Source organism: Paroedura picta, chromosome 1, assembly GCF_049243985.1.
Source record: "Paroedura picta isolate Pp20150507F chromosome 1, Ppicta_v3.0, whole genome shotgun sequence".
Classification (NCBI taxonomy): domain Eukaryota; kingdom Metazoa; phylum Chordata; class Lepidosauria; order Squamata; family Gekkonidae; genus Paroedura; species Paroedura picta.
This window is the reverse complement of record NC_135369.1, coordinates 24,902,661-24,916,833: the sequence shown is the minus strand read 5'-3', so window position 1 is coordinate 24,916,833 and position 14,173 is coordinate 24,902,661. Positions and strand designations below refer to the sequence as shown.

Here is a 14,173-nt window from a genome sequence, read left to right as displayed (position 1 = left end):
GCTCATGTCTAGCAAAATTAGGGCAATGGCTTCCTTAATTGCTTCTGCCCATCTCTTCTTGGCTCTTCCTCTTTTCCTGCTGCCTTCAACTTTTCCACCTCCTGAGAATGAGTTCTATTGTGGTTTATGCACCTACTCCTACCTTAAACTACCTCCTGTCTCTTCCTCGCTCAGCTTTGCTCAAGCCTGCCTGCTAACCGGGGGGGCAGGTTGCTCTGCCAGCGGCCCAGAATGGCACCAATAGTGCGGAATCAGCCTAAGTGTTCCAGATCCTAGCCAGACACTTTAACCTTTCCTTCACACCAACAGCCAGCTCACTCCATACCATACTACTCATACCACTCCACTTCAGGGCTCCTGCGGACCCCCTTCAAAGCTCCCACAGACCCCAAGGGGTCCAGGACCCCTGGTTGGGAATCCCTGCCCTAGTGAGTTAGAAAGCATGTTGGTTTGGACATTTGTCTCTGACCAGTTTTCTGGGGGCTTTGAAAGGTTTGTGATTTTATTTTGTTCAGCAGTTTCATTGTAGTGCCTCACTTTTGATTAAAGTTGACAACATTTTGTTCTCTCGGCTCTCCTCTAACAACAGCCTGACAGGATAACATCCAACAAGCATACCAGTAGGCAGAAGCGTTTCTCATGGATATCTGCATGTTCCACAGTCGTTATAGGAGCTGGGCCTAGTTTATTGTTGTGGTCCGTCTGAATTTAACGCTTCTGAAGAATCCGGCTATCTTTTTGGGCTGTCTCCATTTCTGTTTTAAGTTGTTATTAAATGTTTAATATATATATTTATTTAAAGTGTATCTTCGGTGCTTATTCCCAAACGAGGGATTGGAGGGAGCCAAGACATCTTTTCCATCCCACCCGCAAGAGAGCCCGCTCTAGCAAGAGGCGAGCTTAGCGCTGCCTGGTTGCTATAGAAATGGGCACTTCCGGGCCTGCGGAATAAGGCTCAATTTCCCACCATGCAGTGTACTTTTAACCTCTGACCTAAGATGGCTGCGCCCTAGAGGACGGAGGAGACGTGCTGAGGCTGGAGGTGGGTAAAAGGTAAAACGGACGGGGCGGGCAGACTTTCCCCCTGGGTTGCAAAGGAGGGATCCGTCTCCATAACATCTCTTTGAATGAAACACGGGTGTGAATTCGGATCGTGGCAGCGAGCGGCAGTAGTTTCTCAGGGTTACCCAAGTCTGAGCACAAGGAGATCATCTTGGCTATAAAGAACTACAAAATTCCATCCGTTCCGTGTTCGTTCTGGACTTGCATAGAAATTTTCTTCTGTGATGAGAAGTCTTTTCCTAAAGTAATGAATCTGGCAGGTTCTGGCCACGTGTGCCTCGGTTTTCTATTTCCTTTTCGATGGCCCGATTACTTATCGAAGAGATCGAAATGGTAATGAGATGACAAGGAAGTGAGGCGGCAGAACGCGCGTGTGTAAAAGTGCCGGCAAGTCGCAGCTGACTTATGGCGACCCTCGCAATTGATTTTCAAGGCGGAAGTGGGTTGCAGTTGCCTTCTTCTGTAGCCTTCCTTGGCGGGTTCCCTTCCAAGTGCCATCATTTGAGGAGCTGAAGCTAGCCTGCTTGGCCTTCCTTTGTGGTGGCAGAATTGATGATTCTATTCCATTCTGCAGCTGAAGGATCATATTTTGGAATGCTGGTTTTTTTTTTTTCAATTTAAAAAGTCCTTGAAATAGAAAACCTGTGCAATATGTTTGCAAGGAAGTTTTTATCCAAAGGAGCATTCTGGGCTGTAACCCAGTCTTCTGTTCAACACACCCTAGTTTAAAGTGACTACATTGTCCCACTTTTGGAGGGACATCTGGGGGCACCTGGCAAATTGTACGTATGTTGAAATTAATATATATATATATATATATATTACAATACTATTTTTACGTTCTATGCGTTGTATGAAACTTTTTGTTGCTCCATATAGACCAAATTCTTAATCAAGAACCCCCCTGTTCAATGGTGCCCCGCTTTACCAATGTTAAATTCTGGTCACCTTAACCTAGTTGCTTATTTACTTCTTGAATCAAAGTTTTGCATCAGCCCTTAATTTTTGAAAAGTCTGCATGATGGCTTCCACTGTTCAGAAAGGTCTTGTCCCAAACCTTAGTAATTGGGAAAGTGTGGGGGAGGGCTTCTGCATAACCTTGGAGGTGACCACTTAATAATGTGTGGTACATCACAGGTTGAGTTTTAGCACAGATTAAACTGCCTCCCTCCCTGCCTCATCGATCATATGCATTGCTATTTGTATGAGAGCAATCCTACATCCTAACTTCTTTCTCCTCCCTCCTGCCCCTCCATAAATTTGTAAGTTCTCACTCTCCTTTTGCTCCCATTCTTACAAGCCTTTTTCCTATTCTAGATCTATCCAGAAACTGAATTACCATGTCAAAGGCCTCCCGTGCTGCCAAAGTGGTACAAAATGTGAACCATGGGAACGTTATCCGAACCATCATTCGAGCAGGGCAAGCCTTTCCAGGACCACCTTTAGGACCTACCCTAGGGCAGGTATGCTTGGGATGGCATTAAGATGGAATTACAAGGGATTGGGATCGAACTAGAGGATTGTATAATGTTTTGCTTGCATTTGGGCCACATACTGAGGAACCTGAACTGGCTGGAAAACTGGCAGATAAATATTTTAAATAATAATATTAATAATATTGGGACACAGACTAGCTTCTTGGCAAAACCAGGATTTTGATGATTTGCTCCTGCATTGTTGCTGCATCTAAGGTTGCCAACAACCAGGAGAAAAAAGCGTCCTGCTCCTTTAATAGAAGCTTAATATGTGGAAATGGGCAAGTGAAGCTTCTAATGGCATGAAGGTAAATAACATTATCTGATAAATCATGTTTTGTTAAGTCTCTGTTAAGGGGGCCAGACTTTCCCCAGGATGTTGGCAATTGTATATACAGAGAATACAAATGGAAGGATTTGTTTCAGAGGATTGATACTTCAGGGTTTGGGATTTTCCTGGCCGCTGCACCCTCTATCCTGGACGGTCCAGTTCTTAATGTCAGTATGTCTTTTCTGAATCCCTTTCTGCCATTACCACTTCCTCTGGTAGTGAACCACAAAGATCAGCAATGTGCTGTGAGGGTGCATGTTTTTAGAAAATGGTGCACTTTGTTAATTTTATGAAGTCTTCTGCTAGCATCAGTGTGCAATGAATTAATAAAACATCTGCCAGCTTGGTGTAATGGTGAAGAGCGGCAAGCCGGGTTTGATTTCCTGCTCCCCCACATGCAGCCAGCTGGGTGACCTTGCTCTAGTCACAGCCCTGATAGAGCTGTTCTTACAGGGCAGACCTGTCAGGGCTCTCTCAGCCCCACCTATCTTAGGCAACCTGTGGGGAGAGGAAAGGAAGGCGTTTGTAATCTGCTTTGATGCTCCTTAGGGTGGTGAAAAGCAGAGTATAAAATCCAATTCTTATTGAGTCTGTGTGGAATACGCTGTGGTCTGGTTCCAGATGTATGTGGGAGTTTATTGTAGGCACACATTATTAAGAAAAATACACACTTGACATTCTCAGAGGCACTCTTCTTTATTGCTTCACACGCTGGGGGCTAGGTCTCCCTGACTCAAAAAACCAACCTGATCCAGTTGTAAGCAAAATGGTGGAACTGCAGCATGTACATTGGATAGTCATGTTACTGAGGTTCTCTTGTAGCTGAATGGGTGGTGATAGGTGACTTCTTTTTAGAGATTCGGTGGATTAAATTTTTGAAGGTTAGAGTGGACAGTTTTGCAGGACTGTTCTCTGGGCACTAGATTGCAGTTTCTAGATTGGCTGTGCAATGTACACTAGCACACTTTGGAGATTAAGATGGTGAAGGGGCAGCCCTTCATACAAGATGATTAACAAAACTAATTCTGGCTTTTCTGGAAGTGTGTGTGTATATGGGGGGGGGGTGAGAATAACAGCTTGTAAATCTGTCATGTAAACCAGGGGTAGTCAACCTGTGGTCCTCCAGATGTTCATGGACTAAAATTCCCATGAACCTCTGCCAGCATTTGCTGGCAGGGGCTCATGGGATTTGTAGTCCATGGACATCTGGAGGACCACAGGTTGACTACCCCTGATGTAAACTATTTGGAGATGGCCTGTAAGTTTTGAATTGTCTTCATTGGTACCAGTCAGAGCATCCTAATTGTTTACTAGGCCATGTCCTCTCTCGGATGACAGAACACTTGCAGCCAATCAGACACATGTATTTAGCACTGTGAGTGGAATGGATGTCAGTGTACAGGTGCGGAACATCATGCTCCTGTGCCGCTAATCTAGGTGGCTGACAGTCTTACTGTGTCTCTAAACTATAATTCTGCCACCGAGTAGGTCTCAAGGTGTGCAAACCAAGGCAGGTGTGTGTTTTTTTGTTGTTGGGCAGCATCCAGAAGAGGGTGTGTCATGGGCCATCCCATACAGACTTGAGCTGCACCCGATAGCCTGTTCTGAGTGCTCTGGCAGTGGAGGGAACGGTGGTGGGCAGGTCTCTTGGAGAGTGTTGCATGCAGCTGGATTCCTTGGTGTAGCAGTGTCTATGGAGCTGGCACCCCGTGGGCTGAGCATTTCGATGGGACTGTTCATCTGCAGCCTGGGCCTGTTTTGGGAGCATTTCAATGGCGGCATTTCTGTGGTTGGCTTTGCTCTTGGCCTGGGTGTGTTCGTGTGGCTGGTCACTTGTAGTACGTTTGCAGGACTGGTCAGCTGTGGCTGGAGCACATTCACGACTGTGGTGGGCTGTGGACTGTCCATCGTGTATTTCTGCTGCGGTCTGGGCTTGTCTGTGTTGCCTCTCCTCTGTGGCCTGGGTGTGTCCTTGCGACTGGCTGCATGTGGGACACGTGTGGCATGTTCCTCTTGCAGCCGGGGCACCTGCGTGGTGCTGCTGCAATACGGCACAGCTCTTCAAGGCAATGGCCAGGAGGTTTTTGCCCATGAAGATGGAGGATATGCGCTGGTCGTGGCAGAGGAGGAGCAGCCCTCCACGGATGAAGATGGTGGCCACATTCACACTTGCGAGGCTCAGCAGGGGGTAGAGTGTGCCATCGCGGGGGCTCTGCACCCCCAGCTCACTCAGTGACACGCAAGGGAGGACAAGAAGGAGGCCATAGCAGTAGAAGAACGTCAGGCCTTCTGCCCACAAAGGCAGCACTCGCTGCTGTGGCTCCCACAGGCTGGCTTGGATCTCCAACACATCCAGCAAGTCCAAGACCACCCAGAAGAGGCGCCCGCGGAGTTCGTCCTTCTTGCGGAAGCTGGCCGCAGCCTGGGCTACCAGCTCGGTGGCTCCCAGCACTGTGTAGAGGGCTGGGATGCAGATGGAGAGCAGGAGAGTCAGGGTGTGCCGGGCCAGCGGATCAGGAGCCTGCCCTTCTGTCGCGTAGTGCTGGTAAATGAAGTAGAGTTTGATCTCCAGGGCAAAGGCAAAGAGAAACCACAGCACCATGGCATACCCCCGCTGGGCCAGGCGTGCCTCACCCCCCAGCCAGACGGTTGCGTAGCGCAGCACCAGGAGAAAGAAAAGGTCCCCGGCCAGCGCAAGTGTGCACACGCCCAGCCGTCGGGCCCCGGCACTCTGCTCCACCAGGTAGACGTCCATGGCTCCCATGGTGCAGACGATGACTACTGCTGCCATGCAGGTGTGTGGGATGGTGGGAGGCAGCAGCTCCATGGTCCTGTTGGGGGGAAGAGGACAAACAGGACAGGTGTGATGCATGCGAAAGCTTGCATTTCAATCTATGGTTTGGATAAATAATATTGGGCAGAGCCAGTGTGGGACATTATCCGTGCCCAGAAAAATGTTGGTTGTGGCTCAATGGGTTATAGAGGGGTCTATTCCCCCTGCCAGCATGATCTATTTCTCTTCCTCGCTTTCATTTGTGACCCCATGGCCAGGCTGCAGCATAAGAACCATTAAGAAAAGCTCTGCAGGATCAGACCAGGGGTCCGGCTAATTCGGCATCCCCTTTCGCACAGTGGACAGCCCTTGAGTACCAGCAACCATGATACAGTAGAGGCCTTCCCTGATTTTGCCTCTTGTGCTGGTCACTGGAGATTTACTGGTTTACAGCTTGGAGAACTGGATTAGGCGTTCTCTAGCCTGGGATCACTGCAGACATCCTGAGGCCTTGAGTCCAACAGTCGGGATGTACTGCTCCGCTGGGCAGGCCTAGTCAGACAGCCGGATTGCTGCTAGTATTTATAACTGGGTTGGCTGACCCAGAGTTCTTGCAGTGGGCTTGTATCTCCCTGTTCTCTTCTGTGCCCTGAATAGGTCTGACTACAAGCAGTCCTTGGAATCGTATTAGGTGCAGGTCTCAGCTTCAGACCACCATGTCTCCAGCAGCTAAGGGGCTAGGGCATTTCCCCCCTCAGAGACCAGTTGTTCTGAATAAGAACAAAGGAAGAAAAGTGATGACTTGCCTTACCCTTCCTGCTTGGCGGCTTGGACCGGCCTGCAGCAATTGCCCCCTTGTTCTGAACTGGGGTTGGCCTTGCTTTTCTGCCAGCTCCCTGATGGAAGGGTGTCTTCATCAGAATGCAGAGATAATCTGCCTTGTGGTGGTAGAAGGGATTCTCTGTTGTGTTTGGTCACTGAAAATCCTGTGGTTCTGGACTCAGGAGTCTGGATGGGACAGGAAAAAAACACGCAATGAGAGAAGTCCATTAGATCCCGCCTCAAAACCCAACTCTTCCATGATACCCTTAATTTTTGCCCCCACCCCCCATCTCCAATTATAACAAACTTTAAGCTTGGGTAATGAAAACGCTGGAGGGCGTCACCCCAAGGGTCAGACATGACTCGGTGCTTGCACAGGGGATACCTTTACCTTTAACTTGTTCTTACCTTCTCTTATTCACTTTGCTTTTCTCACCCTGTCCTGTGGTCAGATTTCATCTGGTAATCTTCTTTGGCTGGCCTTTTGCCTTCTTCCTGCTTATGCCACCAGGTGCCACCTCTGTGAGTGAGACTGTAAAGAGAGATGCAGGGGGTCAGGAGAGCCAGAAAGTCCTTTAACCCCAACCCCACATGCATGCAGAGGCTGCTTCTGGCAGTAGTGAGGGATATGCATGGGATTGAGCCTGCTCCGTGACTTCTTCGTGTTTCTAGGATGAGGCAAGGATGAACTGGCTATTTAACTAACAGGGAAAGGCTACTGGCAACTAGGAAAAAGCACAGTTGTATTCTGGTAGCTTTGCTAGCCCAGCAGAGACAAGTCAGCCCAGCTGATGGGTGGTGGTGCAGGGGGAGGTTATGGGTGAGCAGACTACAGTATCCTTTTTGAGATGGGGGGGGGACCAGAATTGCGTTGCATTCCAATGACCATGATGCCCATAAACCTGCAGCTGCACTGTGGTCATCATTTTATTTTTAATTGCATTTTTTATCATTCCTGACATGGATGGTGCCTTTTTCATCACTGCAAGAGTATTGAGTTGATGCTGTAATTGAGCTATGGCCCCTGATCTTTGCCCAGGTCAGTCCCTGCCAATTCAGTCCCTCATCAGGGCACAGGTGAACAGGATCCTCTGCCCCAACAGAAATAGCTTTTTACAAATTTTTTTTACATTAAACCTCATTTGCCATTCTGTTGCTCCACTTTCCCAGAGATCCTTCTTGTGTTTTTTGCATTCCACTTGTATCTTCCCCTCAGTTAGTTTGCAAAGTTGGTCACCTGGTTGCTCACCCCAGGAATCCAAATCATTAACAAACAAGTTCAGTGGCACAACTCTCGGTAGATCCCTGGGGGGCCCACTGCTTACTTCCCTCTGTTGTGCAGACTTTCCACCGGTTCCGATCTGCTGTTTCCTGTTCTTGAGCCCTCCAGTTTATCTAGGAAATGCATCGGCTGCTTCTCCAGTGACCTGTGTGGGGCAGTTTATGACTAATAAGACAAAACCATTAGACAGGTCACTGCCATTAAAACATAGCCATTCAAAAACAGGCCAGGACTTGTTTCTCTATGTGATTGCATCAAAAAAAGTATTTCATATCACTTTTTATACTCCAAGGCACTGTGGCTCTTCAAACATAGCAGTTTGTCATCTCCTCCTTACATTTTTCCATGATCAGAAATTAGATATCTCTCCCCTGCTTAAATGTTCTCAACAATTTCTTAGACCTAAAATGTGGGCAATCAGTTGTGATTGACACATGCAGTGGAGACCAAAAGGATGAATGGATGGCTGCAGGAAATTGTGGAATGATGACCGGGAACAAGATAAATTGGCATGAGGAGCAGCTCTGTACATGTTCAGAGTCTGTTTTATTTGAGTCTTGGCATGGGGGGGGGGGAATCAGCTTCTCCCCATTTTACAAGCTGCCCAGAAATGGAAAACTGTTTTATACCATGTGGAGCCATTGTTATTTTTTGGAGAAAACAGCCAGCTTATTTCCTCCTCTCTTTAGTTCTGTTTACATCTTTGTGTGCAAAATGTGTGTGTGCACATGTGTGTGTGCTTGAGGGGCACATGGGAATTAGATCCTTGAGGATGATCTATGAATTTTACATTGGCAGGATGGAAGGGGAAATAACAATTCTTATGTCTCAGTAGGATCTGATTACCTGGACATGACTGTATGCAGGGGAAACGAGAAGTTAACTTTTGACCTTTTTATGTGAAGGGGGCAATCTTGGAATGAAATTATTTCCTCCCCACGCCATTCCATTTAACTGTTCTGGCTCTGCAGCTTGGATAGGCTGGTGAAGGATAGGGCAGTGACTACTTTAGCCTCAACAGAGACTCTCTGGCAGATGTGTGCCTGAGAGTGAAGGATCAGAGGGTGATGTTTCCTGCTGGAGGAGGATCTCTGTGCCCTTCTGCACTTTTATATTATATTATATTACATTACATTATATTATATTTATATACCACCCTCCCCAAGGGCTCAGGGCGGTTTACAGAAAACAGGGAAGGATACAATTAACACATGGTAACAGGTAACAGTAACAGCAGTAATACTATAACAATAATAACTTAACAAGATCATAACAATAACACCATAAAACAGAAATTGTGAGAGCCTCAGCTCAACTCCTACTGGACCCTGTAGGCAACTGATTAGTGCTGGTCGTAGAGGGGAGGGCTTGGGGGCCAATTGGAAGCGATGGACAGGTCGACCTCAACCAAATGCCTGGCGGAGGAGCTCCCTTTTGCAGGCCCTGTGGAACTGTTTAGGTTCTGTCTTGAGAAAGACAAGAAAACCAATAAAAAAGTATGTATGTGAGAAAGGGCCTGATGCCTTCCAATCCTCTTCTCTCCCTCCAGAGAGGCATCCCCATTGCCCAGTTTTGCAAAGATTTCAACGAGCGAACGAAGGACATCAAAGAAGGGATTCCACTGCCCACACGCATCACTTTGCAGGTGAGAACAGATGTCATTTGCCGGAGAATAGATACAATGTGCCAGGCTGAGAAAACCCTACGGATCAGCAATCCAAGGTTTTAAGAAGTCGGTGTACCCTAGGAATCAAATATTTTCTTACACACTTTCTTACACACATTTTCGTACACACACCTGATTTCAAGGGATTCAGAGTCCTGCTGTAGGTCTGATTGAAGCTCTAGGTCTGCAGGCTGGCTTGAAAGAATCACCTTGCTCAGCTTTAAGGACATTGCATATCCTAAGCCAGACCATTGGATGAACTGAGTGGTAGGCTTGATCTTTCCCAGCCTTCTACCCCAGATCCTTTCAACTAGGACTGAATCAAGGGCTTTATGCACACTATCCGTGTGCTTTTCTGCTGAGCTCAGCTCCACCACACACCTGGTCCATGGGACATCCCAAGGTGTTGATCTCAAATTGGTACTCTCAGTAATCCTGCCAGGTTATTATTTATCCTATGACAATATTACACACATTTGATAACAGGGCCTTTTCGGTCCTTGTCCTGACCTGGTGGAATGAGCTCCCAGAAGAGCTGAGGGCCCTGATGGAGGTACCTGGGTTCCACAGGGCCTATAAGACAGAACTCTTTCACCAGGTGTTTGGTTGAGGCTGGGGCAGTAAGATCTGGTCCCTCCCCCCATAACCCTGCAGCCCCCTAGGCCAGACATCACCTGCGAACATCCTCCAGGGCAATGGTGACTGCTATGAGAAGGTTGAGGAGATGGCACGGGGGATGTCATAGATACAGGCAGATTGATGAGGTTGGCCGTACTCATTCCGTGATTTCAAAAACAGCTGAGGTCACAGGATGTTCAAGCCCCCTTTCCCTTTGCGTGTACGTGTCTGAAAAGTTTAAAAGGGGAGCTGTGACTTTCCAAGACCTCAGGTTCAGCCTTGAAAAAGCATCCTTAGGAAAGGCCTTGGCCTAAAACTAACTTGTAAAGTTGCCATTGAGGGCCCTTGCTCAGGTCTGACGATACGAAACAATTGCTTTTGCTTTATATATGAATGTGTACTCTGACTGTACCCGGCTTGGCATAAGAAGCTTTTTCATGAGCTCCTTCAAAGAATGCTTAGGAATCATAGAGTTGGAAGGGACCTCCAGGGTCAATCTAGTCCAACCGCCTGCACAGTGCAGGAACTCACAACTACCTGCCCACCCACAGGGACCTCAATTTCATGCCTAAGTGATCCCTCTACCAAAAATCTCCCAAATCTAGCCTGAACTGGAGGAAATTCACCTGCCATCCCACAGTGGCAATCAGCAATTTCCCCACCACAGTGAATTGGGGATAGTAATTTATTACAGGACCTAATCTATTTTCAGTGTTTGCTGCCATTTGGGATGAAAGATGATATGTTCTTCTCTGGGGGAAAGAAGTGCTTCTCTGTCACTCCAACACACACGGGTGCCTGTGAAGCCTACAGACTGTTCTTGTACCTTTGCCAGTGACGTTAGTTTTCCTTCTCTTCCCTGGATATTTTTTTTTCTTTTGCAGGCCAACAGAACATATGAGCTCCAGATTAACAAGCCCACAGCCAGCTACTTCCTGATGTCAGCAGCCGGGATAGAAAAGGGAGCAACGAACCCTGGTGAGAGAGATGCTCAGAGGTGGGGGGCACAGTATAGGCAGAGGGGCTGGAAGAATCCCAGCTGCTAGGTTGCCTGGGTAGCAACATATTTCATTTGGAGGAACTGAGAGTGTTTTCTCAGCCCTTCGTTGTGGCACAAGTCACTGTGGCAAAGGAGGCCTTTACTATTAGGCCCCTTGTTAGAGTGGAGACAAAAACTGCACTATGAAGGTCTCGAGATCAGAATATTCTTGTGCTGACTCCATTTGGAGTCCACAGGAGATGAGCAGAGGGGGCTTGCCATTCATTGCCTGGGTCTGCATGGCAGCTCTGGACTTCCTTGGTGGTCTCCCATCCAAGTACTGCTGGGGCATTCATTGGTTGTTCCAACCCTTGCAAATGTTCGCTCTGCCCCTGTTCCCCAGTTGCTGTAGCCTTAGGGGGACAGTCTCCTGGAGGAATTAAGACAACTTTTGTCCTTGTTACAGTTTCATAGACGCTTGTAAGTCAGAACTTTTTAGAGAGGCCTTTGGGATCATTTAATGTGATGTAATGGTTAAGAGAAGAGCCTCTTGTGGCGCAGAGTGGTAAGGCAGCCGTCTGACAGCTTTGCCCATGAGGCTGGGAGTTCAATCCCAGCAGCCGGCTCAAGGTTGACTCAGCCTTCCATCCTTCCGAGGTCGGTAAAAATGAGTACCCAGCTTGCTGGCGGGTAAACGGTAATGACTGGGGAAGGCACTGGCAAACCACCCCGTATAGAGTCTGCCAAGAAAATGCTAGAGGGCGTCACCCCAAGGGTCAGACATGACTCGGTGCTTGCACAGGGGATACCTTTACCTTTTTAATGGTTAAGAGTATTGGAATATCTGAGAATACCTGGGTTCAAACCCCCTACTCATGCCATGGAAGTTTACCGGGTGACTTTGGGCCAGTCACACACTCTTGAGCCTAATCTCCCGCACAGGGCTGTTGTGAGGATAGAAGGGAGGAGAGGGGAATGATGCAAACAGCTTCAGGTCCCCACTGTGCAGCAAGGAGGAGTATAAATGAATAAAATAAATGATACAAATTTGATTTAAAAATCTCTCCCCCTTCTTAAGCATACATCAAATGTGTTTGGGCTTGATTAGAAGATCTTGCAATTAAGAATAAAAGCACCTCAGAGTTAGAAGCATTCCGGAAACTGGTTCTTTCCTATTGGGTGAGGTTGGCGGCCAAACATTTTCCGCATCTGGATTAAAAATTTGACGGGACGGTCAGGGGCGAGGCAGATTTGCCTCAGGGAAGAGATTCCACTGCTAGGCTGCCAGCTTGGTTTAGCATAATCCGTTCTCCGCAGGGCACGAAATAGCTGGGATGGTAACTCTGAAGCACCTCTATGAAATTGCCCTGGTGAAGTCCCAGGACCCCTGTTTCGTATTGCACGACATGACGCTTGAGAAGACCATCAGGGCACTGATGGGAAGTGCCCGATCGCTGGGCATCAAGGTGGTGAGAGAGTGAGTATTTCAAGGACGTCTGGGCTACAGAGCTGGGGCAGGGAGGGCTCGGCTAGCTCGAAGACAAGCCGCCTGTCTTTCTTTGACTTCTCAGAGAGAGACAGAGGTGACGAGCAACATGTTTCAAAAGGGCCCGCTTTCTATGCTGTTATTAGGAAAGCCAAAGCAGAGAGGCCCCTGCAACTGCTGCCAGAGTAAACCCGCAGAGGGAATTCTGGGAGGAAGCCAAGCAGCAGAACCTTAGCGGGGTCAGCCTGAAAGAGAAGGTGGGCTTGGTATGGTGGAAGCAGCTACAACAGTCTGTCCTCTTCTCCCCCCCCCTCCCAGTCTCAACGCAGAGGAATATGCTGCCTTCTTGAAGGAGCGTGAAGAGAGGTTGGCGGCAGAGGCTGCAGCACTTGAGGCCGAACTAGCCGCTGTAGAGAAGAAGAAATGAGCCCCTACGCTTGCTCTTTGGAGAGCCAAAGCCCTGGACAACTCGATGGGACTGGTGTTGCCCAAGCCGCAGTTCGTTCCCATTCCCTAGCTGCTGGATGGCCTGAGAAGTGATTTTTCACGGATGTGATGGGGGTGGGGGGGAGGCCAAACTCTTGGTAGGGCCTGTGCCATTCTCGAAGGCTTGATGTGCTGATTAACTGTCCCACTCAGTAAAATCTTGTGAATCTCTTGGGTGTCTCATTGCTGCTCAGTTTCTTCCCAAGGATGTTCTGGATCCAGCTTACAAGCAAAATATGAATGATGATAAGAAACAGGAAAAGGACATGGACAAAATTGAAAGGGTTCAGAGCAGAATGGAGAGAATGATCTGGGACCTGGGGACCAAGCCCTCTGAGGAAGGGTTGAGGGACTTGGGAATGTTCCGCCTGGAGAAGAGGAGGCCGAGAGGGGACATGATGGCTCTCTTTAAGTATCTGAAAGGTTGTCACTTAGAGGAGGCCAGGAAGCCGCAGAGTATAGGACCCACAGTAGTGGCTTTAAACTATGTGTAGAACGATATTGGCCAGATATCAGAAGACAAATTTTTCAGAGTAGTTCAGCAGTGGAATTGACTTAAGGAGTTGGTGAGCTCCCCCTCACTGGCAGTCTTCAAGCAGCAGCTGGACAGATACTTATCCTGTTGCTTTAGGCTGATCCTGCATTGAGTTGACTAGATGGCCTGGCCGGCCCTTTCCAGCTCTATGATTCTTGGAGTGTTTCAGTGGAACAAAACTAAGCCAATGGCCATAACGCGCAGTAGGAATTGCCCAAAATTGGTTGTGACCTAGTGCACTCCACCTCCTCCTGGTGGGAACGGTCTAATAGGCAGCCATGGGCAAGAAGGCATTGGACCCAGAGGCCCTTGTCATTTTTCTAGACACTGGGGGTGCTGTGGACAGCAAGGGTGGCATGGGACAGGTGGGAAGAGGAGTACCTTCAAGTCTTTAGGGTCTAGCTGCAATGGCACCCAGTCAGGGATGCAGCTACATATCAGCAGAACCTCTGTCCCATGGAGGCTCCTATCTGCAACCCAGGAATGGCTAGTTTGGACTCCTTGCTTCTCTGGTTCTGTGGGGGAGGGCTGGAACTTTGCTGAAGCTTATGTTGAAGATCTTCTGTGGGGTTTCCTGTCTTGCACTCACTTTTGGGTCAATTACCCCATCATCTCCTGATGGTCTTGCACAGCTACAGAAGGCAGAAGGACATATCTG

The 14,173-nt window shown here is 48.3% G+C and overlaps 2 protein-coding genes across 8 annotated transcripts in view; one reads left to right on the top strand and one right to left on the bottom strand.

Annotated features, from left to right (window-relative positions):
- Positions 1 to 931: 931 nt before the first annotated feature.
- Positions 932 to 13,152, top strand: MRPL11 (mitochondrial ribosomal protein L11). 2 transcript variants are annotated; one of them, XM_077328783.1, is made up of 6 exons: positions 932 to 1,042; positions 2,380 to 2,525; positions 9,295 to 9,390; positions 10,914 to 11,007; positions 12,326 to 12,485; positions 12,813 to 13,152. In XM_077328783.1, the coding sequence occupies exons 2-6, from the start codon at positions 2,403 to 2,405 to the stop codon at positions 12,919 to 12,921; spliced, it is 582 nt and encodes a 193-aa protein (XP_077184898.1). In that variant the 5' UTR covers positions 932 to 1,042; positions 2,380 to 2,402; the 3' UTR covers positions 12,922 to 13,152. The 2 variants fall into 2 exon arrangements, with proteins under 2 accessions (XP_077184898.1, XP_077184906.1); XM_077328791.1 differs by having other exon boundaries at positions 970 to 1,053.
- Positions 3,559 to 14,173, bottom strand: part of LOC143833200 (transmembrane protein 121-like) — a 34,938-nt gene continuing 24,323 nt past the window's right edge. Inside the window, exons 1-4 of one of the 6 annotated variants that reach the window (XM_077328761.1) lie at positions 7,789 to 7,916; positions 6,872 to 6,995; positions 6,448 to 6,649; positions 4,023 to 5,699 (exon numbers count right to left, since the gene is read on the bottom strand). In XM_077328761.1, coding sequence (XP_077184876.1) covers positions 4,427 to 5,695 — 1,269 coding nt within the window. In that variant the 5' untranslated portion in view covers positions 5,696 to 5,699; positions 6,448 to 6,649; positions 6,872 to 6,995; positions 7,789 to 7,916 and the 3' untranslated portion in view covers positions 4,023 to 4,426. Of the gene's footprint in view, positions 3,981 to 4,022; positions 5,700 to 6,447; positions 6,736 to 6,871; positions 7,380 to 7,788; positions 7,917 to 14,173 lie in introns of those variants that run through there. The other 5 variants (XR_013229558.1, XM_077328754.1, XM_077328770.1 and 2 more) reach the window with 5 other exon arrangements.

Excerpts from the sequence above, each read along its gene's own strand:
- MRPL11 (XM_077328783.1), top strand. The coding sequence starts at position 2,403 with ATGTCAAAGGCCTCCCGTGCTGCCAAAGTGGTACAAAATGTGAACCAT. Across the intron at positions 2,526-9,294 it reads TAGGACCTACCCTAGGGCAG|AGAGGCATCCCCATTGCCCA; the intron begins GTATGCTTGGGA and ends CTCTCCCTCCAG. Across the intron at positions 12,486-12,812 it reads GGCATCAAGGTGGTGAGAGA|TCTCAACGCAGAGGAATATG; the intron begins GTGAGTATTTCA and ends CCCCCCTCCCAG.